The following is a 22,436-nucleotide window of genomic DNA, read 5'->3' on the forward strand; positions in this document are numbered from 1 at the left end:
TAACAAAGTTTTCTGCTCCCAACTTTCACGCTCATATTGCTCTGCATAAACTTGCTTTCTTTGACTCCACCAGCCTTTGGGAGAATAAAAGGCGAGAAAGCTGTAATAAAATTACATTCATTCTCTCAAGCACGTTCCATGATGGAAAATAAATAAGCTCCCAGCGATCGCTCCCCCAGTAGCTGAGCGTGCACAACACCCTCGTCCTCCCCATGCACCCCATCAGCCGGAGGTCCCCCCGCAACACACAACCCCATCGATGGAACCAGAAGGGGCTCGCAGGAATTAACAGTCGGACACGGCAGCTCCCACCACATGCGATAACATACGCCGTCGCGTACACACACGCCTCCCAAATATCACCCGAGAAGTACAAGCTCCGGATCAAGGAATGCACTTTGCCCGCACTAGAAAACCACATTAGGTACCAAGCATTCCTCATCGAAATCTTATTGCAAGGTAAACCTTCACGCCAGAGAGCTAACCTGGAGGAAAATAAACATTCAGACACAGTTGCATCCCATTTTTAACTCGCTGGTTTTGGTTTTTTTTTTTCTTCTCATTTTTCCACCCTTACTCCTCCAAATCACTATGTCGCTTAAAACTGTTTCATTGAAAGGATTATTTTGGCTGCTGTTTGATTGATTCCCTTTCCATGGTGATCTTTGCTCATTTATTATATTTCCAGGAGATTCTGCAACCTATAAAACTAATGACACATCATAGCTAACAGGAAAATAAAGCAAATTGGAGCTGTTTAACAACCCAAACCATCCTCAGCAACACTTTTTTTTTTTTTTTTTTTTTTTTTTTTAAATAAGAAGATTCACTCAGACTCTTATGAAGTGAAGCTGATACCTCTTGCACAGATAGCTACAAGTGAAGAGGGGGGAAACAGAGCCAGCAGGCACCAGAGCATCTTCGCTGGGCTTCTATCACTGGGTCTTGGCTTTTCTACCCATTAAAATGGGCTACTGCCACTAAACACTTCTTGTCAGCTTTGGGGGCCGACTGTTACTACTCGGGGAAATTTTTCTTCCTTTTTTATTTACAGCTAAAGCCACTTTGACAGTGCCAGATTTGCAGCATTTAACTCAATTTCCAGTCATGCCACCAGCCAAAAAGAAATCAGCTCCTAAGCCCAGCTATGCATTTAACTTGCAGCAGACAGACTCTCACATGGAAATAACTATACGTCTCCATCTATAAGCCCCAGCTATGTCTTTATGAATCAGTTACCTGGGGTTTTTTTGCCCGATTAGTAAAGGACATCAGATAAATAACAGACAGCTGGAATCAGCACAAACTAGTTAAATTATCAAGGCAATATAATTCCAGTGAACATCTGCAAGAGATGTAAACATTTTCAAACTGTGATTTTTTTTATTTTTTTTTTCTTTGAGCAATTCTGATTTTTCCGAAGGGGAAAATAAGATATAAAAAATCCTTAAGATTTCTAACAGAAACACAGTACAGAGACATATTTTCAAGAGGAAAAGACATTGCTCTTTTCAGACATTCCCTTCATATTCTCTCTAAACTTCACGCACTGACACTCGAACCCCCCAGCCAGCCCTGCTTCCGAGCTGTAAACATTGCAATTTTGGTCTAGACATCTTTCAACAGAAGGACCTCTAACTAGTGGACACCTTTTCAGCAAGCCTATAATATACAACTTAGCACTTCATTTTCAAGAAAATCAATGTAAATAAAGTCACGCAAAACAACCCATCTCAAAATCTTGTTATCCTTGAGGTGGGCAAACATTTTTCTTACGTACATTACCAAAAATTATATATATATATATATACACACACACAGAGCACAGGAAAGAAAAGCAAGCCAAAATAAAATTTCTAGAGAAATCAAAGCAAAACCCAACCCCTCCGTATCTGTTGCTTTAGCAAAGAAAAACAAAGCATGCATTCCCCTTTTTCTCTCTTTGATCCCTCCTTCCCAATTTGCAGAGATAGAAACCACATACAAACAGAAAAAAGCCCAGCAGGTTATGTTTCAGTCCCTCTCACATCTTTAACGAAAGGAGCTAGGCTACATCAGTGTGGACGTAGAATTTGGAGGCTTTTGGGCTGAATATTGAGCAATCAAGTCAGATCATCAAGGCAACACAGATAAATAAAGAAAGTAGAATTTCACTCCCTTTTTTGTGGCTGAATGTTATTTTAGCAAAGATTTAATCCTTTAATAGGATTTCTCATACCCCCTCACAAATGTCCAGAGCTCGATTCAATTGCACACACCACCACCTCTCACCTGGCAGCTACATGGTTACTCTCACAGACACTGCACATTAACTGCTTGCTAGAAATTTCACACAAAATGACTTATTATTAACTGGAGTCTCTATTTTAAAGGAAGCAAAATAACACAGCCAGTGCTTACCACAGAAAGATATTTTCACTCTGCTTCTAACTAAATATGTATAGCTCTATCTCGCTAGCACAGAACGATATATGAATGGATTACTATTATTTATCACATTTAAAACCCAGGCAAAAGCAGCTACACTTACAGGCATACTTAAAAGACAAGACATGACAAAAGATTTAGGGAGAGAGAATATACCAACGTCATACATATCACAGCGAGGCCATGTTGAAGCTCAACGCGTTTCCCCCCTCAGTAAGAAATCTCTCTCTCTCTCTTTCTCTCTCTCTCGCCTTTCTCTCTCTCTCTCTCTCGCTCTTGCTCTCTTGTTGAATTGCTAGTGGTAGTAGTAGCCCCCAACAGCTCAGGAGAAAAAATCCATTTAACGAGTGCCCAGGAAGAACATGAGTATGACATTCACAAGCAATAGCACCACAATCACTGCAAAAACGACCACCGTTTGAACATCCAAGGTCATGGTGCAATGCAGAACACTGTAGTGTTCAAGATGTGGGGCTGGCAGATTTGGAGAAGTCAACCTCTGCTCTGTAAGACTGTCCATACATCCACCATGCTAGAATAGAGGAGAAAACTGTTCCTGGTTTTGGTTTTGTTCGTAATGTTTTGTGGTCTGCTTTTAGTTTATCCCCCTATCTGCTGTCTCTAGCTCATTCTGGAGCCCGCTAAGTGAAGCATCATCACAACCAGTGAGCACTTAAGATGCAAAATCCTTCCTTTAGGAAAAGAAAGCGAGCGCTGTCTGCAAGCTTCTCTCTCTCTCTCTTCCCCCCTCTCTCTCCCGGTCTCTCTCTTGCTGGCTGGCTTGCTTTTTAATTCGTCAAGCCAGTGCAGATAAGAAGCCTGTGTGAGTGTGACAGCTCTGCAAGCTGCTGCGGCTGCATCTCTCGGTGCGAGGCGGACCCTTTCGCATACTAATCAGCTCCAGTGACCAGGCAGTGAAGGGATCCTGGCTGTCAGTCAAACGCAAAAGGAAGCGCTGGCTCCATAAATACGCGAGTCTTCCGCCCGCCGTGACAGGGAGCGCCATGCAGGCATGTTTTTCCCCTCGACTTTTGCGGCAGTTCGGAAAACAAAGATGTGCGGGGGGCCGGGAAGCCGGTGTCGCGGTCGGATGCCAACGCTGAGCTCCAGGAAGGCGTCTCCAGGCTTTCTGTGCAACGCAGATCCCGTTCCTCGCTGCCTTTGTACGGCGGGGACGCGTCTGCCCCGTCTGTACCGCCTGCGCTAAGCTTCGGATGGAAAATATTAAATGCCAGCAAAAAGAGCCAGTGCTGCTAGGAGCCTGCTCAGACCAGGTAGGGGAGCAGGAGAAAAAGCGGGGAAGAAAAGCAGCCGAAATAACAAAAAGGCAACCCCTGGTAACTTGGAAATTCATTGTGAGCCTGTAACGTGGGAATTTTGTAGGGGGAATCACTTTTTACCTCTGTACAATACTATGCACATCATCCCATCATAAATTTATTGCATAGCCTCTCTCCTCAGCACTGCACTGGGTTTCTCCATGCTAAGAGTTAAATTGAATTCTGATTCTACAGATAGAGATGTATAAAAGGGGGGTGGGGGGGCAGGGGGGAGGACAGGATGAGGGATCTTTATTCCTTCTGCAGCAGCCAAAAAAGCTCATTCCTACATTAAATTCACATGCACACTCAGGGTTTATGGTCCAGGTGCCAGCTTCTATCCCAAACCTCATTCTCAGATCCCAGAATCAGCAGTTACCTTAGAGAGGCACCACACGCACACAAAAAGATGCACTCAGCTGGAAAAAGCAAATGATTTTACAGGCTAAGACAAATATAGACATGTTGCCAATGCATATGCATTACACACTAAAATGCGCATATGGGGGCTGATCATCAGCACCTTCCAGGAAACTCGCTCCTTCGAACATACCCGGGACATTCGCACACAGACACAGGGCCAACATGCACCAAACAAGTGCTTATTCTCTTCTCCAGTAGCAAACAAGAGTTCAGGAGGACTTTAATGTTTTAAACCTGAACGGACAGGGCCTGGAGTTGGCTCGCACCAACAAGAAGCAGCCTTTCTTCCCATCGCAGCATCCTTCCAGGACAGATATTTTTTGTCACCAGCATTTAGGGGAGGGACAGGTTGGATCATGCTCCTACCCCACCTTACCATTCAAACTGATACTAAACCCAGCTGTTCACTGCAAAGCTTATTTTATTTTCCTTCCTTTGCTGTTTGGATTGCCGGAGGGCTCCCTCAAAATGAGCAGGCTTTTTCTATATCTGCCCCCAAACACCATCAAAGGAGAGACTGCATCGGGTGGACAAGGACTGAGTCTCCACCATGCCCTCTCTCCTCGGCCTCCACTGAAACCCAGTGGTTTGTGCGAGACCAACACTCGTCCTACGCACCATCCTCCTTGTTTCTGACCAGCTTTGTAGCACGTGTGGGCTGTGATGTGTTCGCAGACGTAGAGGGTGGGTTGTGTTGAATAGTGTTAGAAATAAGAATGGTTTTTAATCAGGTGGTTTCTTTTTCTTTCTTTCTCTTTTATGTGATAACTAAAAGCCAGAGGCTGTCTCCAGCAACTGAGACCCCCCACTCTGTTCAAGCAGAGAATTTCTCATTCAGGAGGACAGTGAAAGGCAATTTTTCACCTGCATATTTACAAGAAGCTGCTTTAAACCTGCCCCAGGCAGGCAGCCCGGCTGCCCCATTAGCACACGTGCCAGGCTGTGCCCAGGTGATGGATCTGCTGCATCACCAGCTTCCAGGCCTACATTGCCTATCAAATATGCATTTTTAGGATAATCAGTCTGTCTGATGCAATTTTAGACTAATGAGAATAGCAAACATATCATAGATGTGGAGTATTTATCATCGTTACCACCCTTTCCCAAAACAATATAGGCAGTTTTCCAAAGCCCAAGCCTGAACTCCCACAAACGTCCAGGAAATTCCAGTTTCAGTCTCAGTACTAACAGTGACTTCTCCAAAGCCTACAACAGGCCCAAATTTAGAGGCATCTTTACATCCAGTTAATCTTTTCCTCTAAACTGGAATGAGCACAGAGGGAGCCTGGGTCTAGACCCCAGTCTCAGACTCAGCCTTACTTCTATGGAAAGCACAGCAGAGATGTTCCACCTGTCCACAGCAGCCCCGAGGGCCTCCAGACACCTCTGCGGACACAGCCCGTCCCTCGCCTTGTCCTGTGCTGTTTGTGTCCTCTTAATGCCAAGAACAGGAAGCGACCAGCAGGGTTTCAAGGCAGACTCCTCTGTGCCTTTGCATATAGACAGGGACCAAAAATTGGGCAAGTAAAAGCAGGAGAGGCCTAAGAAATATCCAGAAAAAAAGGTGCAGTAGCTATCACACATGCTCAATAGCCACTTCCGTAGCTGAAAAAGAGGATTTCATTACGAGCAATGTGCCTGGCAGGTCTCAGGCAGTCATTCTGCAAGAGCTGAGCCAGTCACAGCACAGGGGAGGGCAGAGATTATAAATAGAGGCAATGAAGCCAGCCCCCTGCCTATAAGTGCCTGCCAGCTGCAGGCAGGAGGTCCCCCACTATCCCGCTCACCACGTACAGCTTGTGCATCAGGAGCAGCTGCAGACCGCAGGGCGATAGCTGCGGAGACCCCACTGCCGTCCTCCCCAGCTGGAGGGGCTGGGAGAGGGGTGCGCAGTGCTGGCGCAGCCCGGGAGGCTCCGGCCGCAGCATCCGTCCTCCCCAGGTCACACTCCAGAGCAAGCGCCCCAAAAGATTGGGCAGGAAAGCACCGGGTGCCTCGCCACATACAGATGCAAATATTGGGCTCCAGTGAAAGTTGTGTGTGTAACAGCTACCGAGGGTGATGAGCACAAACAGATCTACTGCATAGAAGCTTCTATTTAAATTACATTCACAGTATTCCCAATAGTACTTGCTGCTTTGTATCATTTCCCATGCCTTCTGCGTGCACTAAATGTCAATCTTACTATGAAAATGGATGATACTTTTTCTTAGAAGCCTCACTGAAAAAGAACACCTACACATCAGGGGTTTATATAAAAGCACCGCAAAGTTTAACTTCATGTAATGCTTTCTGAAAAGTTTAGTCTAACCTTCTGTATAGAGCTAAACTAAGGAACAAGAAGAAAAGATTTGTAATAGTTATATAAAATACACCCCCCCCCTTACAGCACAGCACATGCCCTGACACTACAGTAGCTTGCAGGAGCACAATTTGTAATGCAAGATCAGCGATGGCTTCTGTATGAGAAAGCAGTTTTGAGCTTCAGCCAGGGCTTCCACTAATACATCATATCCGTACATCTATATGTATACATAAATCTGTATATACACCTATATATAAAGAGAGAGTGTATTCTGCACTCCCAAACAACAGACAAATCAGAAGGGCCACTACAATAGCATTAATTACAATATGGTAATTTGGAGGCAAGCCTCTGAAGCAGATGATGCCAAGTCTTGATTCCTTATGTGCGTAACACATTGGGCTCAGCCATGTGACCATGACTCCCTCCAATGGATGTCTCTAGTAATTAGCACAACCCACTACTGCCAGCTAAACAAATACAGCCCTAACTCGGGAGCGAGGATTTATAAGTTGAATGCTTAAAGGTCCTATATTCCACTCCCACTGACAGGTACACTGTCTCCGCATGACCTGGCAGGGTAGGCCAGGGGCGTGTGGCAGTACACGGTTTCAGCTCCAATTCCCTGTGTTCTGCTGTAGATCCCCTGTGCAGATTAACAGCCTCCACCGCAGCAATTTCTTGGGCGTGCAGAAGCATCTATGTTTTCCTAACACATCACCTCCATCTTCCATTAACTGCGAAAATGAAGCACTGAAACTCGCAACCTCAATGCAGACCCAGTGAATTCTGTTAATACCGCTGTAGGATGCAGCGTGGCTGAGCTCTAGGATTTGGCAAGAGGACCCCAACTCTGCCAGGCCAGGAAAACCTGCTCGTCAGTCAGCCAAAGGAGATAAATCTTTTGGTGAATTTCGGAAAGTTTCAGACAAATCCCATGGTGGCTTGTGATTCTGAGTGGGAATAAAACTATGGTTGTGTTGGTCTGGACTGGATGAAACCCATGGCCTAAGGGAAAATGGCTGCCAGCAATCATCGGTCCTGAATGGCTTCTTTTGTATTCCCTCTTTGAGCACAAGCCCCATCTCAGACCTATATGGCACCATGAGGGAAGTTTAAACTTTTCATTTGAATTAGTACTGCCCTCAAAGAGGAATGAACAGCAACGGTACGCAACGGTACCGTTGCTGGGACATGCGGGCAGGAGACGGGCAACTGCTCTTCCATTCCCAGTCTCATTTGCTGGGCACTTACTGACTGCCGCCTGCTACGTCAGGCACTGACGTGGGGTTTGAGTCATGGACTCTATTAGAGATTATGAGAAGACCATCAAATTCATTATTTTTTTTCTAAATCTAGCTGGGAATTAAGCTCAGGATTTCAGAGATTAAAGGTCAGTGGGATTATGATTTGCTAAGTTTCCAAAAAGGAGGATTTTCTTAAACTGGGAGTTGCCTCTTTTTCCTTTCTCTTCACAGCAAGTCTGACACAGAGCCCTCTTCTCCCATCCTTCGGCCAGAGGGGAAGCGCCAGCCTACGAGCTGCAGAGCTACTGCAAAAGGCAGTTTTTTCCTCAAGAATCTCCATAATCTTGTATGTTTATGGACTGGCTTCACAGGAAGCTTTAAAAATCCCCAAATGCCTAAAATTCCTTGTCCAAACTGAGGAGCACACAAAATGGAGGAATATCTGTAAAGACTCAGACTCAGGGCACTGATTTGGGCAGTTAAAAATTATCTTTCCAGTCACCCACTGTTCTCTGCCTCTCCACTCCATCCTGCAAATGCAAAGGTTCCTCACTGTCCATGTGAACTTGGGACTTTCTTCCAGTAACTTCCTCTGCTTCCTTCTTTTATCCTTCTTCCTTTTCCTTGTCATACACATCTCCCTTAGAAGCTTTTATTTCACCTCATCCTCTGTCCCAGCCCTCGCTCCCATGGCAGCTTGAATGTCCTCTACCAGAGACACAAACAAGAAAACAAAGTGGTGGGGTGGCTGGAACAAGTACAGCTTCCTCCAGCATCTTCCACAGTAACCGCACAACACGCTTTAGCAAATTCACAGCACAGCTAGACAAGCAAATTATTCAATTTACAGAACTAATATAAAATACAATTACAGAAAGGCAAAGGGGAAAGAAGGAGAGGTGGGCAAGGATAAGATGATGATCTCAAAAGCTGGTGAGGCATAAATAGACTTCAGAGGAAGAACTGCGTAAGAAAAGGCTGAGCTGAGAGCCTGCAAAGCAGTGAAATGGGAGAGAAAGTGGATGGGCAGGAGGGCAGAGCAAGACCTGTGAAGCAAGCTGCTCTTGTAGCAAGGCTAAGAGTGCTGGTAAAGAGAGTAAGTTCTGTTTTTAAGCCCACTTTTGCAATTTTCAGAGAACATAGGACACTGCCAGAGGCTGAGTTTGCCACGCTGCTTAACTTGCATGACCAACTGGCCAAGAACATTATACAAAGCTCAGAGGCTACAGGGACGGACCTGAGCATCTCTGGGTCACTGCTCTAAGTATTCCATGAAAAACAAAAATGAGAATTCCACCAAAAGATAGGAAGCATCACACTGACCTCCACAGCTTGACCCTTGGTATACGTACTATATTCAAAGACACACAGAGCTCAGGCAAGCTGCAGCAGGTGAACTCTTTCCCATTCTTCACCAGTTCTAATTTTATCTCAGAAAAAAAGAAGTGATACACAACAGAATTATGTCACCAGTGTAGAGATTGATTTATTTATAACCGTTTCATTTAATACTAACAGCCAGACAACAATCAAAGGTAGGCCAGGGAGGTTGCAATGCACTTGTCCACCAGCCCTGGTTAACCAGCCTCTTGAAAACCAACCATCTTCCAGAAAAACAGGCCTTAACCCCTTGAGTGAAGGGCAGTAGTGACTTGTCAGATACTAACCAAGGCCAGCCTTGGACCACATCTGGAGACCTCAATTAATCGTGGTTCCTTCTACAAACAGAGCCAGCATCTCAGCAGATGGTGCTCTTTCCTCTGTTGAAGAATGAAAGCACTTGCATGATGCTGTGAGTGAGGGAAATAAAACCAAAGCCTTGTCACTGTTGTCTTATAAGGTGTCCAGATGTTTCTTTCAGAGCACCCTGACCAGATGTCATCTGCATCCTAGCATGGCTTAGTGCGTCCCCGCTAACGTCCTGCCCTCAGCTGCTGTGCCATGCCACACATACACACCTGCAAGGCTCTACCCCAGCAGCGGCTGCGCTACAACAAGGAGTGAGGTTTCATAGCTTTTGTAACACTATACAAATCACGCTGAAACGGCATGGAGAGAAAGCCTGTTTGGGGACTTGATTCCATTGTGCTTGTCTGGATTGCAGTGAGAAAAACAAAACTTCTATTTTTAAGTTTATTTGAACTTAAAGCATTAGGACAGACTAAAATCCCTTGCCCCTGGCAAACACGTTGCAAGTGCTTTCTCTTCTCCCTGCATCTGCTCCACACCCCAGCCTGTACTCTAGAAGCATCCTTAGACTCCCAATTTTGAAAAAGAAAAGAAAAATAACCCTCAAATCCAGCAGAAATCAGATGTGGTAACACCAATTACCTTGGTCACAGAGAAAGACTTCAAGGATCAAGAAAGTTCAGTTTAAAAGATGATCAAATTCAGATATTCAGTCTAACCTTATGTAAGCTCTCTTTTGTCTGAAAAAAATGGCCTAAAAACTACATAGACATTCATTTCTTAAATTTACTTCTCCGGCTTCTAGGCTTGCAGTTGAGCCTGGAAACAAGGCTAAAAAACCCAAAGCCCAAACTGCAGAAAAATCCAAGACAAGTCCCCTCCTTCCACTGCTCCCTCCAGGCACCCTTACAGGAACTCCAGTGCTTCTGCTCTCATTTCTGAAATTAAATGACAGAGGTCTTCACATCAACACATGCCTGGGCAAAGTGGTAAGTGAAAAAAAAAAAAATCATCACCCACTAGAAACTACCTTACTAAACCCTGGGTCAGTGTCCCCAGTGTGGTCCCTGAGAAATACAGCTGCACAGACACAGAGAAGAGAAAGCTCTTCGCCATGAAAATTAAAGGGTGTATTTCAGCTTTCGCCACAACCCAGGAAGGTCCTTTGAAATGCAATGCCTCACATTTCCTATGCAGTTAAAAAGCAAATCTAATAGAGTATTTTCACCTGCCTAAGCCTGCGGAGGTCCAGCAATTAGCAGTGCAAGAGTGAGATGCCAGGCAGAATAGAAACGGAGTGATCCATGATGCACATACTAAACAGCAATGTCAGAAACTACACAGAGAAAAAGGCAGAAAACAAGAAAAAGTTTCTGGTTCTGCTTTGTGCTTTATTGACTGACCTTGCAGAAAGCGTGGGGTTAATGAGCAGCTCTCCTGCACGAGGACTCTCCCCCTCCACCGAACAGATTATAATCAGCTCTGCTTATGGGCATGGCCAAATCAGGCCCTGCCCCAGTGCACCATGAGAAATACAGAGGCTTATGAATGTGAAAGTCCTGATGCAGTACCCTCCTTGGGACTTGTTGTTCAACTTTTTACTGCTGCTCTGTCAGCCTGAGCTTACTCTGAGGGAAATATGAAATTATCCACCATGTGTGTATTAGGAAAGCTGAGCCCAGGCACAGTCCCATGACTTACTGAGAGTCAGGACACAACGCTGTGGCAGATGGGAGCAGAAGCCATGGCCCTGCTTCATGCAAGAAGGATGAGGATGGAAAGAAATTGCCTGCAGCTCCTTGCAGCCCTCCTCATATCCCTTCTGTGACACTACTGACACTGGCTTTGCTGGATTTCTTCTTGTCAAGATATTGGGTAAAGAAAAAAACATCTTATTAAGAAGCTGACCCATGGGTCTCATGTTCTTCACACAAATTAACCTAGAGAATTAGATGTACTTCATATAAATAATTTTCTCCCCCTCTCTCTGCCTCCCAGAAAAAGGAGAGGGAACAGCCTACTGAATCTGGCACTCTTTTAAAGAAAAAAATGATGCACGACAACCTAATGAAGTAGGAATTCCAGCTGGATAGCAGTAGATGTATGAATAGAACATAAAACACTCATTTTTATCAGCAATAATATCAGCATTAAAAAGGAAAAAAAGTTTATAGCTTTTTTCTTTCTTTTTTTTTCCTCCAAATGAGGCAAAATGAATGCCAATAGGCTTTCATGTCCTATTCCACCCCAGCTCAGTGGGATCACTTGCAGTGAGAGCTAGCACAGGCTGCGGTCCCCATCTGATGCTATACAGCCGCCTTCCAGGAACGACCAGCGCTGCCCTCCTGCCGACTGCTCGTGACAACGTGCGACTGCAGCGAGCCAAAGGGACGCTTGCTGTGCGGGATCACATGGATAAACCCGCCTGCTGGAGGACGCGGGTTAAACACAACGGGCACAGGAAAGAACCTGGCGTTGCGTTGGCTTCTTCGAGAAGCACAAATTGCACTTCTGCGTCGTTAATCAGCAGCGCCAACATGGAGATGCAGTGGGATAGAGCCGAGGTTCACTGTGCTGTCTGAAACGTGGCATTTCAGGAGTTCCGAACACTTCAGTCTGCAACCTGAAAACAACTACGGCAGAGAAGGTGCGGTGTAATTTACTGCGTGCCCAACATTATCTTGGGTTAAATCCAAGGAATTCTGTAGCATGGCAGAGCTGGGGAGACAGAAGTTGGGATCCCCTCTGAACAGAGCACTTGTGCACATGAATGCACCTCTTTGGGTTCAGTGGGAGTTCACCAGAGCTCCGGACCAGCTCCAGACTTTACTTCTCACCCACACCCTCCTACTAGACCAAGTTAGAGATTTCACAGCCTGAAACTGGCTCCCAGATATGACACTCCTGCCATTCTCTAACAATACTTGTCTTTCCTTTCCCTGCCCACATTACATAATAGGCAACTTTATTTATTTATTTTTTCATAAGACGTCTTTTCATAACAATAGAAACTATTGGAGACCGAGATAACTTGATGAATTTTTCCTATTATCTAAGAGCTTAGTCACTCAGGGAATTAGTCATGTTCAAAATAACAGCCAGGCTCAAACAGATTCAGAGCAACCGTTCTGGAGCAGAAGCAGCTAATGTCATAAATACATTAAGATGTTAGCTTGAAGCATTTCAGAGATTTTTCAAGGAGTGTTTAAAAAAAGAAAAACCCTTTGACTACATGCAAGGAAATCAGGTTCTTAGCAGTTAAAAAACCACTGCAGTTTACAAAGCCTGCTGTGCTCAAACACCAAAACCCTGAACACAGGAGGGACAGATGGACTCTGTGACCACACGGTGCGTGTGGTTTCCCAGCGAGCGCATCCTGCGCGATGCTCTACGAAATACTGCTTCATGTTTCTATGGCACCCTCCAAGCAATGGTCGCACAGGGTTTTCCAGACATGCCCAATGAATCATCGGGACATATCTTGGGAGATAGAGAAGTTATCAGCATGTCCGTTATCCAGCAGGTAGGAACTGGGGCACAGAGCTGTGGTTTGCACATGGGACTAGAGCCAGGCCTCCTCCTAGCTGCTCGCGGGATTGACACAAGGGCAATCATGAGCATATATCAGCTATTTATGCAAATGTTTTTATTTACCATAACATCAACTCTTTCTTAACCTAGACATTTATTGTGTACTCTTATAGCAATGCTGGTAGGAGCCTACAATTGCAAGATTAAAGATGCCCCAAAGTGGGAGCGAAACGGAAAACAGAACAGAAACTATGTGGGCCAGAAAAATCCCACAAAGAAATGCATTTGGTAGGACTGACTTAAGGCTTTGGGAGCGCTACGGCATTGCAGCAGACACAAAATTCTGCAGTGCATGCAGAGCTCATTCAACCCAAGTATCAACCTCCAGTGACAACAGATCCCAGGATGAATAGGAAAAAAATTGCAATAAACCACTCTTTCATGGAAAAAGGCCCTCCTTGCTGAGGCTGCAGGGTACGGAGATGACAGACCAAAGAGCATCCTCTGCGGGACACCCGAACCGTTCAGCAGGTCACTGCAGCTTCCACACGTGCTTCACTGCGACATGCTCGATCAGCCGCGAGCCAAGTGCTCTCTGTTCCCTTTGATCTCCGTGGGAGTTTGGGGTGCTCTGGGCCTCTTAAGTCCCATTTTTCGCTAATACCTGGATACTGCAAGATCCTTTTTCCATCCCATCCTGGCCTGGCTTCTCCCCACCAACTGTATTTGCTTATCCAAACTTTCAAAAATGAAAATTGGACCAAAACTGCTTTCTTCTGCTTCTCTTTTCCTGACTTCACATTGAGCTTTTTAGGACTGTGGAGTGCAAAGAGTCTCTGTCCTTTTACTATCCCATGATTTGCAGACTGACAAGTGGAGAAGAATCAATAAGGAAAAACGTAAGAAAGTTTCTGGCTGCTGAACTGCCCTGCTCATAAACATCTCCACCACTTGCAGTATTTGGCCCTTTTATTCACTGAATTCCTTTTCAACATATTTTAAGTTGTGATGATTTACAATAGCTTACTTTTTATGACAGAAATGTAAAATATCAACAACATTGATTTTAAATATTTGAACAACATGCACTGTAAAAATATGGCTATAGGTGCCCGTAAAAAAAAAAAAAAAAAAAAAAAGACTGGGACTGTGTATCTATTGAAGCTAATGGCTGCACTCCCTTTGACTTTCATAGGCACAACATTAAGCCCAGAATTAGACCCTATGTAAGGAAATACCAAGGAAGATGCATGCTTGTCTTTCCTGTAATACAGCCAAAAGCTTGGAAAAAAACTCTGCCCTTGTCAGATAAAAAACTATTCCAGAAAAGGCTGTATTACGGCATGATTTAAACCAACTTATTTGATTATCCTGCCAGATCAATGTTCTCTGTGAAGAATACCTAACCAAATAATCATCGTACTTACAATGCCAATCAGATGTGTAGATTTATTCTCATCACTACCAATGACAATTAGTTTCATCTTTCTGGGTTAGAAACAGATACTAGCAGAGTTTAGCAACTTAGTACCAATGAAGCATGTAAAACACCCTCATGGGATGCTAGCATAATTGGCAAAAGATTAATTGTTTAAAAAACAGAAAGCAACACGTGCAAAGGAGAAAAAAGAAGCCCCGACAGCTTAATATTATGGTATAATAGCTAGGTTTAAGGGGCTGATTTAGAAATAAAGAGCCACCTGCCATGAGAACAAAAGGTACTATCACTTGTAAAATATTAGTGACATGCTTCTCAGAGATGACTAACTCTGAAAGGGAGCGGCTCTGATACTTTAAGCCAACCCAGCGCTGAGAATGATAGAAAACAGCACTTTCAATAAATCAGTGCTGTACAAAACTTCTGAGAAATCAGTCTAAAATCCAGGTTTAGACTAATGTGCCTGAGCAGAACAAAGTCCAGGGATGCTACCCAAAATAAATTTCTATTGCTCTTCTTTAACAGATACACAGAAAATAATATCAGAGTAAAAAAATACAGCTGAAAATCCACAATAGAGGCTCAGTGCTCAGGAAAATTGGTCCAGTGTTGCTCTAGATGAAAGGCTAAGGTTCTTCACCGCATGGTAGGCAGCTTAATGTGTGTGAATGGATCAGCCAACCTTCGCTTCAGAGTAAACTGAGCCATTTTATATTTCTGTAGCACATTTTAGCCAGTAGACTGAGATGATAATATTCGCACTGACTTGCTGAAATGCAGCTACTTCTGGTGTGGAATAACTTATTTGTTTAGCAGAGTACACCAATATGATCCAACATTTTAAGTACTAAAAATTAAAGTAACTCATCAATGGGAACAGCAGGCAAAATCTGCATTAGATGAAATATAGCTATCTGTATTGGCATTTGGCCAGGACATCTGGACCAATATGCCTTGTCTTGCAAAAAGAGAGCAGAATTTGTATGGACCAAGCGTCACCAGGACCTTGGCTTCGCAGCGCAGCCCTAGAGTGCTCCCAGCAGCCCAGCGCCTCCAAGCGCAGGAGCGCGGCTCGCCCACCGCATCCCTCGGACCACAGCCACCTGTCCCCGGGGAGCCAGGCTCCTCGCTCGCAAGCGATTGCAAAGATCTCTGCTGGATTTATCTTATTTGGTTCAGTTTTGCTTTGTTGTTTTGTAATCGTTTTTTACCTTATTTTCAGATGATCTAGAGGTACACGGAGTATCTTCAAATACTGCTGAGGTTGTTAAACTGCTGTATAAAATACAGAAACCGCAGCCCTCTCTTTCATTTTTCCCTTATTAGAAGGAGCAATATTGGGAAATTCCTGGGTAGAACCTGCTTCAAAATCAATCACTGAAGTTTCACTTTCCCCCAAAAATATTGTAAATTACAGGCTATTCAGGAACCACTATAATTTCTCTCTAAGAGAAGGCAAAGATTAGACTAATCAGAACAAAATAACAAAGTCTCCCTTATTGCCAGCAGCAAGAAAGGAAGCTGGAAAGATAAGAGGGCGAGAAAGTGCCAAATCTTGTGCTATGTCAATTAGAAAAGCAGTTTGCCCTGCACCACATCCCCTCCCCTCCCCACCAGAGCTCAGCAGTCAGCCGGGAGGAAAGGAAAAAGGATGAAAGAGCCTCATCCAGCTTTCCATCACCACTTTTCTTTCAGCATAGTAATCTCTGAAAATGTAAATCGGCAAACGGGTGAAAGGCGATTTGTGTTGCTTAGACACTGGCGGAGAGGGGAGAAGTGCTATGCCGGCGTGCATGCGGGGAGGTGCGGGGACAGGGTGGCAGAGGGGAAGGAAAAGCCTGGATGCTCAGAGGGTGGGAGGAGGCAACAAAACCCCCAAACTGTTGCTAGGTGGTAGACAAGCCTTAAACAGGACCCTAAACAAATTTGCTATCTGCCGCAGGCTGCTGTCTACACACCCACATTACGCTTCCAGCTTCAGACTCTTTCAGAAGCATAAACCATTAAGCTCCTGTTTGTGTAAGGAGCTTAGAGGGGATGGAGGGCAGGAGCAAGCTGCACAGGGCATCACGGAGCTGGCCGCCGGGCATCAGGAGAGAATGGGCAGTGATTTCTGTGCTGGCTCCAAAATCATCCCCGCTGCCAGTAACATCTACTGGGTGCCCCCAACAGAGCCGGAACGCAGGGGCTGAGCCAGGTGACGCCAGCAGCCCGCAGGACCCAATGCTGCCAGCCACCCGGAGCGGGTCCAGGCCACGGGACCAGTCCACAGGGATGCCCCGAGGCTCCCCGTAGGACGAAAAACGCCCAGGGAAGGACAAAACAAAAAAAAAAAAAGCAAAACCCAGCCCAGCACAGAGAGGGGAAAGCTGAGGGAAATGCCACTGCAAAGCAAAGCTGTACGAGGAGGGAGAGCTGAGGAGGAGGAGAAGTATCTCAGTAACAACCGCATCTCTTTACAGGGAAGTTTCTGAATGAGAAACAGAACCATCGCCGAGATAGGGGGACTTCCCCACTTTCCCTCCTGGCAGATACAGCCCCTCAGAGCTGTACTCCAGGCACAGTGAGGGCATCTGCAAATTAGCAGTTTGTTTTTTTTTTTTTAATTAAGCAGAGTTGTCACTGTTTAAAGCGCTTTTCTGAAGCCTCTACACTTCAGAGGAGTGTTTTACAGTCTGATGCAAGCGAAGGCAGGGACACTCGGCTCAGCAGCAAATTCGGGCTCCCCCTGCACCGCAACTCATCATCCACAGAAGGGGCAGATCTGACAGGTCCCAGTGGTGGTAACGCTGCCGACAGCCAGCATCCCCGTTTCGGTACTCCTCTCCTCCCAGACCTCTCCCCTAGCTGTTACACCACACAGCCCGCACGCACCTGGAAAACCCTTTGCTTTCCCCCACAAACCCACCACCAGTTCACCCTACCGAAACCCACCTCCCCAGCCCCTGCCAAGCGCCGCTCCCCCCCTCCCACGCATGCACACCCTCCTTCCTTTCTTTTAATTTCTTCTTTTGCTCAGCAGTTTGGGAATGCAGAGTCCATAAAATGGCTACAGAGTGATCAATGGTTTCAAGGACAGGGAGTAAAGGAGGAGTCAGGAGATAGGACGGAGGCTTATTTCCCTATCAGAGTACTGCAATAAGAGGAAAAGAGAAAGACATAGCTACCTGAACTCACCATTCCTGATCCATCCCTTAGCCACTGCATCTTGCTTCTGATGATGTCCTTATTATCAGGGAGGGGAAAAAAAAAAAAAATCCCTACTGCCTGGCGAGAGCTGGCAGAAAAAAAAAAAGAAGCCCCCCACCCCCACCCTAGCCTGGAGCTTTCAGTCAGACATCCCTCAGCCCGGCAATCCCGTGCCTGCCAAGAGCACGTTATTAGCAGCCTCCTCACTACCTGGGATTGTAGTTATTTATTTCAGTCACAGACTGAGGGATTTGAGGGGAGGGGGATGTCCTTTTTTTCCCTTGTCACGCTTTGAAACTCTGCAGGAGGGGAGTGGAGAGGAGGGAGGGGGGACCTACGAGAACTTCGGGAGGGTCCCTGCAGGCGCTCAGCACCCCTGCCCTCCTGCCAGTGGCCGGTCACCCTCGCCCCTGGCACTATGGGACTCCCAAATCTGCAGAGCCAGCACATGCCTCCGTGCTCAGCAAGGGGCTGGGGATTTTGCTGACGTTTGAAGGGCAGTAAGTTCTCACTCTGTTCTCCGCATGCAGAATAAGTCCCCTTCTCACCAAAACAAAACCTCCCAGCCTGGGAAAGTGCTGCACCTGCCCAGGGTTATCCTTTCCCCGGCACCCGTGCTCTGCTCCCCGCTAAAGGTTTTTATCCCCCTGCCCACTCCCCTTGCTTTTTCCTGACTTTCTGGTCAGAGCCAGGAAACGACAGCCCCCCACACAGTTAAAAAAGAAAAGACACTCATTAAGCGTTCATCATCAATACAGCCACCCACCACGCCAGGGTAGATGAGATCAGTCTGTCTGGCGCTGGTTAGGAGAGGCAGCGATAGCATATGGGATGTGCGCAGCCAACTGGAAACAGGATTGAATCCTCCCGATTCCTCCAGCTGGGACACGGATGTCGACATGGTTCTCCCCATCTTATCTGGAGATCGAAAGGAGTTGGCCAAGGCCATTCAAAGAGGCTGTTGCGCTGCCACCACAGCCGTCTGCCCATCCTCCTGGAGCTGACTGCCCACAGGAAGGGGCAGCACATCGCAAGGACTGACACACACCTGAATACAGTCAAAATACCCCACCAATATTCCCGATATCTCCTCTTTGGCAGGTGATGAAATCTGCAGCTAGCTTCAGAGGCAGGAGAGGGCAGGTACAAATCGTGGAGAGTATGTGGGAAATGGCTGACAGTACAGAAGCCCACAGCCAGGGGGTACAGAAGCCCACAGCCTGGGCTCTGGGTACAGAAGCTACAATCCCCTCTATTACATTTGCAGAGGATTTAGGGTTGTGTTTGAATGGGGTTTTTTTTTCCATGCACTCCTGCCTCAAGGGCAGAAGGGCATTTGAATCTCCTGATCCTGACCTCCGGAGGAGTCAACGCTTTTCCTGCAGCTGGAGATTTTGAGTCAGGAAACAACATGCAGCTCCTCGTGACTGCCACTTTCTGCTAGTCCTGCGCCATTCAGCAGGATGCGCGAGGGATCGGAGCCTAGGTGTCTTCACTTATTTATTTAAATAGGACAGAACAAAAGTACAGGCAAGAGTGAAGGGATGCTGCCCAGCATCTTTGCATTGCCTGGGCCCCACGTAGCCTGCTCTAGTTACATCAAGCCACATTCCATCACCTTTTACATAGGCACTGACAGTCATCATTATTCCCAGAGATGGCTGACAAAAGAAAGAGTCAGGAGGCAAACACGTGTAGACGTCCAAACTCTGGAATTCTGCCTAAGTTTCCTACGTTACGTGACACAAACCCCAGGTAAGTTATTTACATTCAAAGGAGGACTCTGGTCTGAAAATCTCGTCCCTGAAAACCGTTCTGGAACGTATGCGTTGTCAGTCTGGGTCTGCTCCTCACCATCCTCCCCGGGGAGAGCCCAATCTCCTACTGCATGTGATGGCCATGTCTTTGTGCAGCCCTGGTTTTCACAGAACTCATAGGTACATCATCTATTTGGGATGTCAGTCAGATCCAGTGCAACGTCACCAACTGATTCAAAAGCTGTAGGGGTTGGGGAGAGCTGGGACAGAAGAACTGGCAGACAGACAGACATCCTGAATGCATGGGCATTGTTTTCTTCAGAAAATTGGACTAAAAATAAAAGCAATGATCAGGTTACCTGTAATTGAAGGGTAAGTGTTTTTTCTACAAGGAACTATTAAATGAGATCTGCATTACTGTCAAGCACACACACAAGTAATACAAGAAAGACCCTCTTAAGCACAAGATCATCTTTAAAACACGCACTGCATCATCCCAGTAACTCCACTAACTTCAGTCAAGGTTACACCCATCTTAACCTTGGCAGTGCAAATGGAGGGAGAAGTTGTCTGGCACATCCCACCCTGTTGCTCTAATTGGTAAAGCGGATCTGCAGGAGGAGGAGGACAATTTTTGTTGAGGCTTGTTACACACAAGCAGAAATTATACTGATTTCCCTCCTCCTGCTGTCAGCTGCTGATTAGGCCTGTCAATAAGGCTAATATTCCACTGTTTCACTTCCTATCCCTAGTTTACACTAATTTGAGAAGTAAACCAAAGGTTGCCAGGTTAATTCCTGCTCCCTGCGAAGGTGACAAAAGGCAACGAGGACCAGAGGTTAGCCAAATCCCTGAATCGGCAGCAGTCTGCACACAAATCCAATCTTGCCCGGATCAGTGGGGCAGCGATTCTCTCTGGCACATGCAATCTCAGAAATAACCCAGTTGCGTTTCCCCTGCCAAGAAAACACACCTCTGTTGGCCTCAGTCTCTACGCAAAGCATTTTGCAGCCAGCCAGTGGGCAGGGGACCAAACCCAGGGCCCCTGCCAGAGCAGAGGGCACAACAGGAAAGGCCACCTGCGAGCTTCTCCGCTGCAGCAACCCCACAACAGAGGAAAGTACCTGCCTTTCAGGAAAGGGCTCTGCGTCTCGGCTCCTCTGCCGGACATTTGAATGGGGCTGTTGCAACCCAACATGAATGCACAGTGGGTAGCCCTACCAGCACACACTGGACATGTAGTATTTCAAACAACACACCAGAGCTGTGAGTCACACAAGCACTATGGAGTAGTGCTATGGGCACTGCACTGGTAGTAAAATCCATATTGCCTAAGGGGAGACAGGCAACTTTAAGTGTGCAGCATTTGGGCACAGAGTTTGCACTGCAGGCTCCTGCCCTGTGACATAGTTTACAAAGAATATGATTTCTGCTACCAATGATAGTGAATAATTCAATATTCCTTGAAATAATTTGAGGAAATCCCTCTATTTCTAGAAAGGCACTGAAGACATAGGTAATAGAAGGAGGTCCTTTTAGCTATTCCTTTCCCACCGCTCCATTAGCCATGGAAGGTGGGGATGTGTCGCAGCCGCACGTCTACTCCTGCAGAGGTTCACATCAGCTGGAGGTCTGCTAGCGCTGCTGCGGAGCCCCCAGGGCTGACTCGCACACCTGAGACAACACAAAGCAGCGCCAAGTCCCACTGGGGAGGCAGAGAGTAGACTTTGCTCAGGTGAGCAGAGCGGGGCCTTGGTTTGCCTGGGGGGATCGCTCCAGAGTAAGTCCCCTGTTAGAACACATACATTTCTCGTTGATAACACAACGTCCTATTTATTCTCAGCAGAACTTTGGTCTGGTAACGTTTTACCTGTCACAGACTCTAAAAGTCTCTTCCCCTACAGAATAAGGACCAAAACCAGCTGGGGCGTTTCAGCCTCTGATAGCTGCCTCTGGAGCCCCATTGCCTGCACAATTCCTTTTACCACACTCTTGGTCTGGATCAATCAACTTGTGGGATCATCCAGCCACTTGGTCTAAATCTGTACAGACTAATAAAACTTCTTGCAGCATGGAGCATCTTTCCACCCCCCCGCGGGCCGGGGGAAACTGCTCCCAGCCCACTGCTGGATCATGCCTTCACACTCAGCCCTGAAATTCTCCACAGCCAAGCACTTGACCTGCATTTGTACTGCAGCAGCAGGCAGAGTGCAGCCCCAGACCCCACGCCCTGTGCCTCCAGCCTGAGTGGACTATCCCCCATACATCTTCCTATGCGGTAGCTGGCTACAGACAAGGTAATGCCAAATCACAGGTACATCTCCCCTTTGACAGTCCAGTCCAGTTTGGGGTCTACTGCTGGCTGCCAAGTGACTGATATTGATAATGTGTAATAACCTCACAGGTGAGTAGACATGTGAAGGCAGGGCCAAGGTTTACCTGGAAACTGCTCTGTAGTAGCAGTCGTGACTGATATAAGGACTATAATTATTATATTAATGCCATTTTTCCCGTGTGTAACTTTTTTCTCCTAATTACTTGCAGCTGGAGAGTGATTCAAAAGCAAAGCAAATGGGTGTGAGCAGAAGGACACTTACTATCACATCACGCTGCTGAAAAAGCAAAAAGAAATCTCCAACCTTGTACCTCATCCAATACATTTGGAGTCACGTAAGTGACACACATGAGACTTTAACAACATTCCCACTGCAATCCGCTGTCCAATCCAATATATGCAGACACCCACTCTGCTCTCCCACCCTTATATACTATTATGCTGCGGTATTGCAGGGCAGCTTTTGGGTGCAGATCTCTAGTTTGAGACAGATCCAAACCACAACACTAGGATCCCAAACTTGATGGTTAATTCTCTTGCAACCTGCAAGAGCAGTAAAGGAAGCACAGCAGCATTACAGGATTTTACCTGCCTCTAATCTCTTTTCTTCACTGTATTATATTACCACATCACCACTGAAATCTCCTTTAGATCTTCAAGGCCTCCCGCCTTTAATCCCAGCATAAGAATACTGCTATAAACTGCTCTCTGGATGTGGAAACTTCTTCCAAGATGCTTCTCTTCCTCCCCTGCTGCTGCCTTCACAAGGGGATTTC

General features: G+C 46.3%; 2 protein-coding genes across 2 annotated transcripts in view; both read right to left on the minus strand.

Annotated features, from left to right (window-relative positions):
• Positions 1-22,436, minus strand: part of ARHGEF9 (Cdc42 guanine nucleotide exchange factor 9) — a 189,959-nt gene that overhangs the window by 112,546 nt on the left and 54,977 nt on the right. The window lies entirely within an intron of this gene.
• Positions 2,692-3,030, minus strand: LOC140658347 (uncharacterized). Its single transcript, XM_072876630.1, has one exon. It carries the CDS (start codon positions 2,945-2,947, stop codon positions 2,768-2,770), a length of 180 nt encoding a protein of 59 aa, XP_072732731.1. The 5' UTR covers positions 2,948-3,030; the 3' UTR covers positions 2,692-2,767.

The sequence above is a fragment of the Ciconia boyciana genome, chromosome 12, assembly GCF_034638445.1.
Source record: "Ciconia boyciana chromosome 12, ASM3463844v1, whole genome shotgun sequence".
Lineage (NCBI taxonomy): Eukaryota > Metazoa > Chordata > Aves > Ciconiiformes > Ciconiidae > Ciconia > Ciconia boyciana.

Bases quoted from the DNA above. Each gene is read 5' to 3' on its own strand.
- LOC140658347 (XM_072876630.1), bottom strand. From the start codon at position 2,947: ATGGACAGTCTTACAGAGCAGAGGTTGACTTCTCCAAATCTGCCAGCC.